Source organism: Gopherus evgoodei, chromosome 1 (genome assembly GCF_007399415.2).
Source record: "Gopherus evgoodei ecotype Sinaloan lineage chromosome 1, rGopEvg1_v1.p, whole genome shotgun sequence".
Classification (NCBI taxonomy): Eukaryota; Metazoa; Chordata; order Testudines; family Testudinidae; genus Gopherus; species Gopherus evgoodei.
The window spans coordinates 111,563,361-111,579,288 of record NC_044322.1 but is presented as its reverse complement, the minus strand read 5'-3'; the positions used below and the strand labels follow the sequence as shown (position 1 = coordinate 111,579,288).

Below are 15,928 nucleotides of genomic sequence, written 5' to 3'. Positions count from 1 at the left end.
ATGAAAATGATACATCTACAAAAAATGATACAGGGCAGGGAACAGAGAGCATTCAGAGAAGTTACAATATTTTGCTTGAAGTCATCACTCTCAGGGTTTCAAATTATTATAGCAGCATCTATTAGCATAGCTAGACCTGTTTCCACTATAAACAGTTTTCAATGATTTGTAACTCATCCACTTAAAGCCTCACCTAAAATAGGGCTCAAAATGAGTTAAGACACTATGTTTATACACAGAATAAGAGGGCCCACACATGGAGTTAAAAGGAAAAACTTCATGTGCAGACTAGCCCTTAGAAAAAATGGAAAGGAAGGAAAAATAATCCTGAATGTATTCTATTTTTCTCCCAACTATTATAACTTGGTCAAAGATTTACAGGGTGGTATTCAAAGGCACCAATTGCAAATTACTTTCAATAAGTATTAAGCACTTAACTAACGCCAACAGTCATTTGCCACTGATGTCTTTGAATACTCTCTTAGACTATGCCTACATTTAGCTGTAGCACTTCAGTGTAGATGCTTAGGCTCGGTCTAGACTACAAAGTTAATTTGACATAAGCCATCTTGCGTTGACCCAGTTGTGCATGTGTCTATGCTCAAATTTGCCTCCTACCGATGCAAGTGCCCTGTTACAGCAACACAGTAACACCATCTCCCCGAGCATCACTGAGCCATGTACTCAGATCGATGCAGCGAGAGTGCAGATACTCCATCTATGTTGACCCTAAGTCTTCCAGCACCTGTCCCACAATGCCAAATACTGACCACTCTGGTCATAATTGTGAACTACACTGCCCAGGGGTCACAGAGACTAGAAGGCCCGCCTCCCCTTTAAAGCCCTGCAACTTTTTGTAATGTCTTTTCCTGATTGTCCAGCTTGGCAAGCACATATAGCAGCTCCCCATTGTTGTGTGCAATTGCCAAGCTAACCATGCTGGCTTCATGCTCCAGATGCACTTCAGCGTGGAGCAGACAGGAGAGATCAGATCTTCTGGGCCTGTGGGAAGAGGAGATTGTGCAAGCACAGATACAGACCAGCCATAGAAACATGGATATTTATGAGCAGATTGCATGGGAAATGCAGGAGAAGTGGTCCAAGGACCAGCAGCAGTGGTGTGTGAATGCAAAAGGATCTGAGTCAGGCATATCACAAAGCGAGGCGGGCCAGCCGTCACTCCAATGCTGTGCCGCAGATCTGTTACTTTTACAAGAAGCTACATGCCATATTTGGCAGAGATCCCACTGCCTCTGTGGATGCTTCTGAGGAGGCCAAGCCACAGGCCACTGGCATGAACAGTGAGGGGAACTGGGGACATGCAACCGGGGTGGGGGGTCCATCTATGCTGCGAGCCAGGACTTGTTTGAGACTCTACGCAGTCCAGTCAGTCCCAGCAGTCGAGCACTGGCGAGTCCAATGCAGGAGCAGGAATATCAGATGTGTAATTGTATTTCCATTGCAATGATGTACTGATGGCACTCCAATATTAACAGGTTACAGCTATTGACTTTTCATTAACTTACTCTTGCAAGAGGTGATAGGTGATAATAACAAACAGAGGTAGAGTTATCTGCTTTTCATTCTCCTGAACAGTTAGGCAGGGGACCATGCAGAGCAGTTTATATACACAGAAATATCCCTTGAATCCTCTTGAGAGATCTCAATGGAACTTTCGTGAAGGTACTTTCAAATCCTCTCCTGAAGGTTTCTAAGGATGGCAGCCTTATTTCTTTCTCCACAACAGGACACTTTCCCATGCCAGTCGGTGATGGCTTCGATAGCACCATTGCAATATGCAGGCTAGCAGCATATGCGCCTGGGCAGCTTTGGGACACCAGCAGCAGCTGTGCTCCCAGTGCCTTTGTTTCCTTCAAGAGTAAGATACCAGCTAAAATCCCCACTGCATGTGGAAAATGGTGCCAGTATTCAGTACCACTGCCCTATATTCAGTTGAATGCAACAGAGCAATTCCCTCCTCATTTTCCTCACTCCTGACAGGCTATATGCACCATGGCTGGTGCTGAGAGTGGCACCATGCACAGGCACTCCGAAGCAGAAGTGTCAATAAGCATGTCTTGTTTAAAATTTTAGGGGAGCAAGGGAAGGGAGTTCTGAATCATAACTTTCACTTTCTGTTATGACTATATCTCTGTTTTATCTACAGCTGCTGCCACTGCGGTCTTGAGGAATTCCTCCTCCACACGCACAGAACACCTGAGCTAGATAAGGAAGAGAAAGACAACGACCCTGGATACAATGTTCAATGAGGTACTGCAAGCCAGTGCTTTATCAGACTATTAGCAAAAGGGCCTGAAAGGCAAATATTGCAGATGCCTGGAGAAGGAAAGAGTGGGCAGGAGAAAGACCTAGGAGTTCCAGCAGGAAAAGAAGAGATGTACCAGGTGTGACAAAGCTCTGTCCTTATCTCTGTGGGTCCTGCATTTCCTGATGGATTTCACTAGCCTCAGAGGCTCACTGTGACCCTCCACTTAACCCTTCTCTCTCTAGAGACAAGGGTCACAGTCCACTGAGCCATTTCCATCATAAGCCAGCGAGACAGGTGAGGAGAAACTATCCTCCTTTGTACAGTCTCTGTTGTCTCCCAGTCTCAGTGATTAATCAGGGGGCAAAGGGGGGGGAGCCCAGGCCCACCCTCTACTCCGGGCTCCAGCCCAGGGACCCTATTAGTATCAGCTATGGTAGCTGACCTTTTAGGAACAGGACACGTACAATTCCCTGGCCTACTTCCCCACAGCAGCCCCCCCACTTCCTCAAGCTCCACTCCACCCTTACCTCAGGGCCTCCCTCCTTGTGCCTGATATGGTGTGTACAGTTCAGTCTCTCCAACAGCGCAGCTTCTCACAGCTCCTGACATACGTGCCCACCTGACTAACCGGGAGGCTTTTAACTAGATTCAGCCAGCCCCTGACTGGCTTCAGGTGTCACAATCAACGTAGCATCCCCTCTGCCTTCTGGAAAGTTCTTAATTGGCCCCAGGTGTCTTAATTGACCTGGAGCAGCTGCCATTTACTTATCCTGGTCCAGGGATTTGTTTAACCTGGGGCTAATATATCTATCTCCCACTACTTTTCTATAACTATCTCACCTTGCTCCATCACATAATGGGATTTCTCTGGCACCAAACACAGATGCTGCAGACTCTTGTCTCACTTAGCAATCCATGGAGAAATCCTGTACAGCACCACACTTCACACCGCCTCAACATTCCACATGGTATCAAGGGATGCATCCCTCTTCCTACCACTCTATCCCAGTGGGACATTAAGGACAACCACAGCTTCACACACACTGACCTGTGAAGCCATGGTTGCTGTATGTGGACATAAGCAATCCCTTGTTAAATTCTGTTCCATTAATTTATTGCATTTTTAATGTATTGGATTTTAAATTGCACCAATTTTATTTTGCACTGGTTTTCTTACTGAATAAAAGTCTATTATTTGGAAAATAATTTATCTTTATTAATTCACAACATATGCTGCAGAGTGCTTAGCAATTCTGAAAGCACCTAATGGCTTGTTACAACACAGTGTGACAACCATTAGGATTTATGATAAACAGTGTAATAATCATAAATGTACAGCAAGCACTGCAAAATTAATAGGTGCATTGACAGTGTTATATTCATAGATATACAGCAAGCACCACACAATTCCTAACAGGCCTCAAAACAGCAAGGCCAGGTAAAGCACAGCAGACCACAACGTATTACTGTGGCTCAATGTTAAAGCGGTCTTTAAAAGCCTCCCTGAACTATAAGGCTCTGTGCTGAGCTCTTCTAATAGTCCTTGCGTTTGGCTGTTCAATCTCAGCAGATAGCACCTCTAACTCGATCCTCTAACCCAGCGGTAACTTTTCCCCCTTTGTTTCACAGATACTATGCAGAGCAGGCAGCTATAACTATTCGAAGGTTTTTTTTCCACTGAGATCCAATCTTGTGAGTAAACAACAACAGCGTCCCTTCAATCTACCAAAAGCACATTCAACTGTTATTCTGCTCTTGCTGAGCTGGTAGTTGAATCTTTCCTTGATGCTGTCGAGTGGTCAGTGTATGGCTTCATAAGCCAAGGGAGCAAGGGGTTCATTAGTTCCCCCCAGGATCACTACTGACATTTCAATACTACCAATGGTAATCTGCTGGTCGGGAAAGGAAGTCCCTGCTTGTAGCTTTCTGAACAGTCTTGTGTTCTTAAAGATGTGAGCATCATGCACCTTCCCTGAGCAGCCAAAATTTATGTCCATGAAGCATCCCCAGTGATGCAACAATGCTTACATAACCAAAGAAAAGTAGCCCTTTTTGTTGATCTGCACTGTGGCAAGATGGTATGGCACCAAAATAAGGTTGTGCACGCCATCTATTGAGCCACTGCAGTTTAGGAACCCCACTGCTGCAAATCCATCCACGATGTCCTGCACATTGCTGAGAGCCACAAATCCTGTGTAGTAAGAAATGATTAATGGTCCTGCACACTCACATGACAACACCTGGGCAGTGGATTTTTTCAACTCCAAAATGGTTTCTTACTGACTGGTAGCAATCCAGCATCGCAATTTCCACAGTGCAATCACCACTTGCTTCTCCGCTGTCAGTGCAGCTCTCATCCTGCATCCCAGTGCAGAAGGGCTGGGGTGAACTCAGCATTTAGGAATGTGGCTTTGTGCATTCAAAAGTTATACAGCCACTGCTCATCATCCCAAGGCTGCATAACAATTTGATCCTACCAGTCAGTGCTTATTTCTTGGGCCAGGAGCAGTGTTCCAGCAGCAACAGCTGCTCTAGGAATCCATCAAAAACCTTGAATTGGTTCTCACTATGTCCCACAGCAATTGACCCTTCAAGAAATCGTCATGTTCCCTGCTGATTCTGTTGCTCTTATGGCTCTAGAAATACTGAAGGATCATGTGTCCTATCCTTGGAATGCTTATGACAATAATGAAGAGCTGTGCAGGTTCCATGTTTTCTGTCTGAAAGGAGAAAAGCCACAAAGGTTTGTGGGGTTTTTAAAAAAGATGGAAAAATGATGAGATATGGATGACATTATGGGATGGAAACAGTTGCACACTGGAAAGTTGACCCCTTGCTCCCAGTCACCCTGTGCAACTCATTTCTGCTCATCACGCGCTGCCAAACTTCCCAAAATACAATGTGCTAGAGAGTGGTTGCATACTGGGATACCTACCCATGGTGCACTATGCTGTGTATTGACATAAGCACTCCTGGTGAGTGCATTCAGTGCCGACACAAGTAGCCAAGTATGCACACGCACAAGTGATACACTAAATGCAGCAGCTTTATGTCGGTGTAACTTGCACCAACCAAAGTTTGTAGCGTAGTCATTGCTACTATCTAGTGATGGGAGGAGTTCTCCCATTGCTGTAGAAAATCTACCTCCCCCAGAGGCAGTAGGTAGGCCAACAGAAGAATGCTTCTGTCAACTAAGCACTGTCTACACTGGGAATTGGGTCGGTTTAACTACGACTCTCGAGGATGTGAATTCTTCACACCCTTGAGAAACATAGCTATGTCAATGTAACTTTTCAGTGTAGACCAGCCCTCAGTGTTTGAAAAAGGAATAGAGAAAGAGGAGGAATTTTGTAAGTACTTAGTTTATGACATGAATTCATTTTATTTTGACTTAAAAAAGTTTTAAGGCTTGAACATCTCTACTGACTTACTTGGAAAAACAGCCTCTGCACATGCATATCAAGTATGTATCCTAACTGTCTTACCTAAGAGGTTAGCAATATATAACAATGAAATCATAACATATCCATTGATATTTTAACAGGTTCAATGAACCCTCAACTCAGATGAAACAAAAGAATTGTGTTACACAATGTACAAATTGTAACAATTCAATCAACATTATAACTGAACAGAATAGAAAGAGCAACTTTTTGCATGTGTTAAATATGGAGGCAGTTACAGTCACTGCAAGAACCGGACTTAGTAATAACTAAAGGTTATAATTCAACATCCTCAACAGGACCACTAGTATAAGTGTGCCACCTCATGTTTTCAGTTATGGGATATACCCTGGCACCACGCCTCAGGAATCTTCTAGAAAAGCAATGGTTGCTGGGAATGCATCCTTGAACATTCAAAGCAGAGGTTATAAGAAGAGAGAGAAGTCCTAATCACTGTCTCAGTTCCTTTCGCTAAAGCCCAAAACTATTATGAAAGCAGAATTCCAAGGAAGAGGAGACAGGTGAGCAAGTAGTAGGAATATCCAGAATCAACATTTTTGAAGAACTAATTACTAGTAAGTACCCTTTCTTCCGTCCTCGAAGTTTCCTTTGCATACTCTCACTGGAGGAAGTCTAGCTAACTATACTATTTCCCCATTAATGTTGGTTGAGAAATTCTAATTAAACAAGGATTTCAAAGTATTCCTCTAAAGCAAGCATCAGCTCTATGCTCCAAGTCAAAAAGAGTAATGCTGCATAGATATGAACGGAATTGCAAATAGCAGCACTGTAGTTTTCTGTTATGGAATCAGGTCATCTGGCTTAGCCTCAGGAGAGTGAGCCTTAAGACTAAAGTACTGTCACCCCTGCCATAACATGTCTCATTGCTAAGATTAAGATTTTGTCAGTTATTTTTAGTGAGTCACAGACAGGTCCACAGGCAATGAACAAAATTTCAGGGTAGCCCATAACCTGCCTCTGACTTTTAATAAAAATAACTGGGACAAAATGGGAAGATGGAGGGTCCAGCACCCACTGCTGTTGTGGCTCTGGGGGGGCCCTGGCTGTGGCTGGGAGCTGCAGGGCCCTATCAGCTGACAACTTTAGTCCCGCTGCCCCGGGGCAGAAGCGGAAAATGACAGAGAGATCTCTGCAAGTCACACAATCTGTGACTTCCATGACCTCTGTGACATAATCTTAGCTTACTCATTGCACAATCTAACATCTTTCAACAGGTTTTGAGTAGAAATGCCATTCCATTTACAAAGCTACAAAAAGTTCCGATGGCTTCCTCCGTACCCTCATTCTAGATAAACAGAAATTCAAAGCTGACATCAAGAACATCCAAACAAATTTATCCATGGATGAGAATGTTTTTGAAATAAAGACAAGAGATTAATAGTCTGATTTAACTGGAAATCAGACATTATTTTAGACAAGAATTATGAAGGAGCACACAATGCAATATTGTCCTAAGAAATATAGTGAATGAAGGATCAGCCATCAAAACCTTCAGCTCACTCGCTCTTCTCTCAGAAGTAGTCGTGATTAAAAGTTTTACGTACAGAGACAATCACAATAAAATAGTCTCTCAAAGGCTCAAAATGTACATCCGTTAACTACGTCAGCATTATGTTGAAATCACATATTTGGACAGATTTTTTGAAAGGCATAACTAGTGAAAAAGCATTATCCAGCTCTTTGAGAAAGTTGTGAGAGTAGGATGGCTGAAGATTTTCCATTTGTCAATAGGAGAGTACTCTGCCCAGATGGCAGACAGCTGAACTTACACCGACAACAAGAGGATGCTAAAGAACTTCAGGCATAATAATAGATGAAATAGGGTCAGAATATGGAGACACGAAAGCTCATGCTCCAATATGTCTGTTAGTCTATAAGGTGCCACAGGACTCTTTGCTGCTTTTACAGATCCAGACTAACACGGCTACCCCTCTGATACTCTATCTGCTCAGAATTCAAAGTCCTCCTTTTAATCTAAATTTTAGATTAGTGGGGTTTTTTTAACATTAGATTTGTTTTCTAAAGAAGAGAAAACTATGATCAATCACACAATCAAAGAAAGTTGTTTGCTGTGTTGGCCCCAGGATATTAGAGACACATGGTTGGTGAGGTAATATCTGTTATTTTTGGACCAACATCTGTTGGTGAAGGACAAGATTTTGAGCTTACTCAGAGCTGAAGAAGAGCCCTATGTAAGCTTGTCTCTTTCATCATCAGACTTTGATCTAATAACAAATATTGTCTGCCTACAAATCAAACAAATGCAACTCAGATTCATAGAAACATACAAAATAAATATATTTTAAATTCACTGATACCAGTGATGATGGGACATTCTCCACACATTGTGATTATTTGAATAGTTCTTATATTTGCACAGGTTATGTGCTTAGTTGAAAGAGTATTCACTGAATACATGAAGCTGCATTTATTTCAATGTACAGTACCCTAGTTACATGCCTAATTATGCATGTGTAGAGTCCATCATTTAGGTGGAACACTATCTCTATGCACTGTTCAAGTTGGTAGTAAGCAGTGAACGGCGTGCACAGTACACAAATTTTCAAACTATCAGAACACTGTTTATAAAACAAACATTCAAACGTCTAAAAATCATTGACACTAAGTTTGATGTTTTAAAAGACAATGCCTTTTCAGTTATCTATGCAAAAAGCATTGGGAACAATTCTGTGAAGTGGGGAAAAGGTTTTCTTGCACATATCTCCCCAAGAAGGGAGAATGCAGCATTTAAGTGATTTAAATCAATTATTTTTTACACAAAGGGTTTTAAACTTCTTAGCCACACCATCTTTTGGAGCATCAGAAGACTCTCACCAATATAAAATGTTGAAGGAATGTCAGTTATGTAATACTTCTGAATATGGGAGGAAAATTCCTCCATGCTTGCTGCAGATAATCATTTTACACTCAAAAGCACGACATTTTTTAGTTACTGAAGCTAAAATAATAGTGTTAGTAATTGTAAATTGATCTATTTTTTTAAAATCTAGCTGGAGTACCTGTTTTCATGATCTCCGTCAGTGGCAAATTCTACAAACTAATATATTTTATGTTAAGAAATATTTATATTCTAAATTGATTATAAATTTAATCAAATTATGGTACAGGACAAAAAAAGAAATAAATTAACTATTTCCACACTATCTCTTCCTGAGTCTGAATTCTGGTTGTTCAAACTGATTATTAAATTACAATTTCTGTTACTTTTACTTATGCAAAGCTGGAGGAACACAGACTATAGGGACCTATAACAACTTACAGGATTATTTGGGTACAAATCCACCAATTTATGAGAAAGATAGAATAGCTCTGTATGGGTGAAAAACAGAAAAGAAAATTAAAGCATGTCAAACACTAACACATATTTTGGCCAATACACTTTTCTAAAGTAGTGCTAAATCATCTCATATTACAAATTGCAAATTAGTATATAAACTCAAATATTCCATTCTTTAAAGATAGATACTAAAAATAATTTAATCTTTTACATGTTCATCTTTTTTTCAAAATTTGAAACATTAGAATATTCAGTTATTTTGCATTTAAACAACAAAAGAAAAAAATTGGTTTGTGAAGGGTATATGAAAGAATATGAACTGTAAACCTGACTTTCTTAGGTACCTTTGAAAATCCCAGTCTAAATGCTTCAATATCTTCAAAGCAACTTAGAATTCCCTCCAAAGAAACTCGCACTGCCCACTGTCAGATGACTGGATACTGGGCTAGGTGGAACACTGATCTGACCCAGCATGGCCATTCTTATGTTCTTAATATGGTTATGAACCGTACAGCATATATACTGATTACTACATTTACATTTTCAAAAGTCTTGCAAAATACATCAGAAACTCAAAAGTTAATCTGCCTATAACTAAAAATAACTAAGTACGTTGGTTTGTCTCTAGTTGGAATCTTGATAGCATGAACTTAAAACTTCAGAAATGTTGCTTCAAAATTCATATAATAAAATACGCTTGAAAATAAAAGCTAAAAAAATTAAACAATTGAATCTAGAGTTCTTACTTTTTTTTTTTGGTAAAAATGGTGCTACTTGGTAAAGTTTGAAATACATTTTTTATCATCATTTAATTACTTTAAGAAACCAAACACAGTTCTCTGATAATAAAGCTTATGCGGTGTAACAAGAAATCACACTACATTTTGCATACTGTGTGAAGTCATAATGCTTGTTTTCCAGACAAAGTCTCAAGTATGTCTCAAGACATACTTGTAGAAAAAGAAGACTACAGGCTACATTTTTAAAAATGGCTGACTATATTGCAACTAGAACAGGAGTACTTGTGGCACCTTAGAGACTAACAAATTTATCTGAGCATAAGCTTTTGTGGGCTAAAGTCCACTTCTTCAGATGCAAAGAATGGAACATATATTGAGGATATATACATATATACACACAGAGAGAGCATGAAAAGGTGAGAGTTGTCTTACCAACTCTGAGAGGCCAATTAAGTAAGAAAAAAATTTAATGGGCTATCTTGATTATCACTTCAATTTCTTAATTGGCCTCTCAGAGTTGGTAAGACAACTCCCACCTTTTCATGGTGGGTGGGTGGGTGTCCTCAATCTATGCGTGTGTGTGTGTGTGTCCTCAATCTATGTTCCATTCTATGCATTCGAAGAAGTGGGCTGTAGCCCACGAAAACTTATGCTCAAATACATTTGCTAGTCTCTAAAGTGCCACAAGTACTCCTGTTCTTTTTGCGGATACAGACTAACATGGCTGCTACTCTGAAACCTTATATTGAACTGCAAAATCTGCAAGCACACCTATAGCACATAAACAAGAGTTAGCACACTAAGGACTTGCCTAGAGAGTTAGCATGCAACAATCTGGGATGTAATTCTACAGCACCTAAGTGAGCTGGCACTAACTAGCCAGGTGGACCCTGCTACCATGCAGTAAAAGTTCCAGTTCCAAAGAGGAGTAGATCAAAACGCACTAGGAAACTTTTAGTGCATGGCCCATATGGCTAATTAGTATGCAGCACACTCCTATGTTGTAGATTTATGCCCCAACTTGCCACACACTAGCTATCTGTCCACACAAACCTTAAATGGCCCACTCGTGCACACAAATGCCAGCATTTGCGCCAGCATTTCCCAAACTATCATCCATTGAGAGACTGCATGTAATTTGATGATGGCTCCTCAGTCTCATTTCCAGCTGTTTCCAAAGACCTCCAAGTTCTTCTTTTGAAAGAGCATGGATGACTGTACAAACAGCTGGAAACAAGAATCAGCTGTCTAAGCTACACTATTGTTGTAGTTGCCACAGGGATATTGAGTACTTGTGAACAGCATCTTAACTGAAAGGAGATGAGATCTATGTGACTGTAAATGGGACAGGGGCAGCTTGTGAAACACTCTTTATTAGGATGAAGTTCACATTATGGAAGTTTGAAAACTTCTGGCATACACAATAGATATGCGCATGTATTCTGTGGTTCCAAGTAGCCACTTTTGAAAATTTCCCTCTATATTTGTTTAAAATACATTTTCTTTCATTGTTTGAACACAAGGCTGTTGAAAACATGTCAGAACTTAAGCAATAATAGGTTGGCTCAAAGTAGTGACTCACTGGTTGCATAGCCCAAGGGACAAGACACAGAGAAGACTGAAAGGGTACAGGACAATCATTTACATGAGTCCTCTTCTCTGTGGAGCTCTCCAAATCCCTGTTGTGAGGGTGCTTTTTCCTTTTCCCTCCCTCTTTATGGCCATCCTGTGGAAACTGCATGCAGAGGGTCAGATATTTCTTGCTGGTTCAAATCTAAGGGTTGTGGGGAAATCTTGGTTTTATTTTTAGAGGCTACCCTAAAGACATTAGGAAAATAACCTAAGTGTCCTTTAAAAATAAACATCTATATTTGACTCTAATCATATTACAAAATTAGTCAATATTTCTCACCATTTGCTTTATTCAGCTCCACGAGTGTCCCTATGTGCACAGGTAAACAATTGGCATGGAATGGATCTTTTTCCATTACCCTAAAAATACAGAAACAGCAAGGATTATTATAAAATAAATTGTTAAAAATCATTTAACTGATTTGGAGACAAATTACTGTTATAACATATTACATAGTGAGCAATTAGCACTTTAATTAATCTATAATCATAGAATAATGGAATGTCAGGGTTGGAAGGGACCTTAGGAGGTCATCTAGTCCAATCCCTCCACAAAGCAGGCCGAATTCCCAGACAGATAAAGGGTAATCATGATCTCTTCACAAGTGGTCATTCCCTGATAGCATAATAAAGTCTAACCACACAACAGTACAATTAGAACTGATTTAGCTAAACAGATAAATTAACAAGAAATTCTGACAGATGGAAGACACATTAGGAAAACTGAATGCAATTTTCACTGTATTTGTTTCACACTTTGCTACCAAATGAATGCAGAGTACACCTCTACCCCAATATAACGCTGTCCTCAGAAGCCAAAAAATCTTACTGCGTTATAGGTGAAACCACTTTATATCAAACTTGCTTTGATCCACCAGAGTGTGCAGTCCCGCCCCCCTGGAGTGCTGCTTTACCACATTATATCCGAATTCATATTATATCGGGTCACGTTATATCGGGGTAGAGATGTATGTATTTTTCTGTCCATCCATCCTCTAGAACCCACAAGTTCTGGCTGGAACATAAGAAACCTTAATATATTCCTCTTTACTCTCTGCCCTCCTCAAATGGCCTTGCATCATGATAACCATCTCTCTTGTGAACAGGGATGCCAAGCACCTTTCTACAGAATTTCTTACATCAAAAGCACTATTTTTAGATTCCACTCACTGAAAAGGGAAACCTCATAACCATGTTTCATGCTGCAACAGTTTAGTTTCCTTTTCTCAAATATCAGAGCATAGAAAATACCCATTTTATGCTCCTAAAATGTCCCAGAGTCTCTCACTGTAGGAAGACCAAAATTTTGCAAGGATTCAGACTTCTGAAGAGACTCCCACCACAAAGGCTCAAGAATCTGTCACAACTCTCCTTCTGACAAAGGGCAGCTGGACAAATCCCTGTGGAGTGGATAATGCATCCTCATATTGAGCAGTCTGACGGGTGGGAAAAGGGTGCTAGAAAATGAACACAAGGGGTGAAATCCTGGCTCCATTGAAGTCAGTAGGAGCTTTGCTATTTGCCTCAGTGCAGCCACAATTCACTCCAGGTGCTGCACATCCCAATGGGGCTTAGTATTATGCCTATGCAGTATTCCCAAACCTTGCTAGTACTGGACTCTAAGTTGTATCCCATTTGGCAAGGTCTTGGCTTGCATTGGCCAACCAAAAGATTAATTATATTTTAAAATAAAAGTTAAAACTTTCAAATCTTCATTTTAGAAGACCAATATATTAAGAGTACTCACCTGGAGAAAATGTAGGGGTTAACATAAGGCAGCATCATATAATTGCCACACAGTAAAACAGACATACTTTTACAACATCAAATGCTAGAGTCAACTGCATGTTTACTGTAGATGAGATATTAGCTTGCAAAATATACATTAAACTGAGTCAATAATATATTTGGGTGAACTTGTAATTATACAGAATTTATTTCTGCAAGCTATCTGAAAAGTAGCAAAATGAAATTTCAAATAAATATCAAAGTTGCTTCATGTACTTACACAGAAGTCAGCTTGTAGCACATTTTGAAGTCACAGTTATAATAATGCCTTTCAGCTAAGGACACTACTACATCCAGATTGTCTTGAAGACCATCTACAGATTCAGGAATTATTGTTTCACTTGGCTTATTATACTGAAAAACATAATTGTAACATAAATATGATATAAAATGGGAAAACTCAAGCATTGTTCTCTCAATATTTGTTTTTAGTTCTGAAAATGATAATTTTCAAATTTTGACTCCATATAAAAAGCCTGTATTGAGTATAAAACTAACTTTGCATTTCTTTATGACACGTTTGGCATAAGCAACTTCCAACAATGAAAGATATTTGACTGTCAGAATTTGAAGGGTAGTCTCCAAAAAGGATGCAATGCTGTGAGTGTAATAGCATTAACTGTTCCATGCTGGCCTATGCTACATTTTTATCTCCAGAAAAAAAACACTTTGGAAGTAATACATTTTAAGTCAGCCAGAATTAGAGGTTTCCATTAAGTAAGGCTATAACTTACAATTTCATATTCATTTCCTTCAATGTTACACACTTCTATTAATGGAGCGCTATAATGGCAATTTAATCATAATACAATCAAAATCATAAAAGAATTTTTAAATTATATCTTTGAAGCTAAGGACAAAAATAGTTGTATATGATACTTACATCTGAAGTCAAGACTTCCATAGGATTAATCAGATTTTTACCTTTTTCAGTTTGTTCTCAAACAGAAAATGAAGCAACTCTTGTTCTTCTTCTGTACACTGTTTACCAAGAGGTAGAGATTCAAGAAGCTCTTTTTCTGTGTAAATTAAAAAAATATGAACTATGTTTCAAGTAAACAAAAAAAAATTTCAACAAGTTGTAAAGAACAGATTTTCATTGAACGCAAAGGCTGTGAAAAGTTTTGTGATGTCCACCCCAATACCACAAAGAAAACAGCACAACATAAATACACCAAAAGTGACTAACTGCACTCTGCTATAATATTGAGAGATATGGAAGTAAATGACTGAATCCTTTTTGTTTTCAGGCCCTCTCTTTCTACAATTCTAAATTAAAGTTAACATAAAGATGGAGTACCACAGCCTACTGTTTTATACTTATGCTGTTAGCTAAAGTTGTTCACTGAAATGCATGTTGTCGTCTAAAGAAAGGATTCACAACAGTTTGGCGTCCATAATGCCAAATCCAATTGTGGTTTCTTGCCACAAGCAACCCAAATCCCACAATCCTTTTTTGCTTCAAAAGAGATCACCTAAAAACAGGCTGCTAACTCTGAGTAGGGAGCACTGGAGCTGCAGGAGGTGCTGGTTCGGAGGCAGAAGATCTCGGGTTATCTTGCTCCTAGCGCCTGGCAGATTTTATTGATTGTCGTTTTATGAGACCCAGTCGTCAACCCCTGATTGGTTGTGCCCAAGAGTGGTGATTATTTTTTGCTGAAACTTACAGCTTAAATGATTAACAGTTTTTGTCCATTTAATATAAACAAAGAGTTGCTAATATTTGGGCATGGAATATTTTCTCAAAATAATTTTAAACTGATTACTCTAACTTTTATCTACTGGACAAAATGTATGGTGAAACTGGCGATGATTTCATTTATATATGAGAAACTGGGCCGGTGCAACCATTTAGGCGACCTAGGCGGTCGTCTAGGGCACTGGCATTTGGAGGGTGCCATTTTCTTCAGCAGCACCCACGGTGGCTGGATCTTCGGCCGCCATGGTCACCGCCGGCATTTAGGCAGAGGGAGCTGGGGCAGGGGAGTGCGTGGAGGGCCGCCTGCAGCGAGTAAGGGGGGGCGGCATGCAGGGGAACTCCCTGCCCCAGCTCACACCTGCCCCGCCTCCTCCCCGAGCACGCCGTGGCTGCTTCACTTCTCCCCTCTCCCAGGCTTGCAGCACCTAAGCTGATTGGTGCCGCAAGCCTGGGAGGCAGGAGAAGTGAAGCAGCCACGGCGTGCTCGGGGAGGAGGCGGGGCAGGGGTGAGCTGGGGCAGGGAGTTCCCCTGCATGCCACCCCCCCCTTACTCGCTGCAGGCGGCCCTCCCCGCGCTCCCTTGCCCCAGCTCCCTCCGCCAATCAGATTAGGCGCCGCAAGCCTGGAAGGCGGGAGAAGTGAAGCAGCCACGGAGTGCTCGGAGTGCACGTGCTCGGAGTAGGGGTGAGCTGGGGCGGGGGGGTGCCTCAGGGCAGAGGGTGGGGAGCTGCCGCGTGGGGGTGTGTGCCTCAGGATGGGGGCATAGGGGGGGAGGGCACAAGGTGGAAGTTTTGCCTAGGGTACGAAACATCATTGCACCGTCCTTGATGAGAAACAAACACTGCTAATCCAAACCTTCTTGTGCTGTTAGCATATGGTGTGATGTTAAAAGGTCAAATGCTTCAAAGCAGTAAACATCAAGCTTCAAGGCTTCTTTGTAGCTGTACGTTGCCAGGGTTCTATTATCCAGAGCATCATAGATCTTCCCTCGCAAAAGGCAAATAGAACTCTTGATCTAGTGATGGAAAAGCAGGGCTG

At 40.9% G+C, this 15,928-nt stretch overlaps 1 protein-coding gene across 1 annotated transcript in view; it reads right to left on the bottom strand.

Moving 5' to 3' along the window:
• Positions 1-15,928, bottom strand: part of CDC16 (cell division cycle 16) — a 77,550-nt gene that overhangs the window by 45,645 nt on the left and 15,977 nt on the right. Inside the window, 5 exon segments of the mRNA XM_030569187.1 lie at positions 9,014-9,063; positions 11,684-11,763; positions 13,412-13,545; positions 14,116-14,210; positions 15,746-15,905. Of these exon segments, the coding sequence (XP_030425047.1) occupies positions 9,014-9,063; positions 11,684-11,763; positions 13,412-13,545; positions 14,116-14,210; positions 15,746-15,905 (519 nt within the window).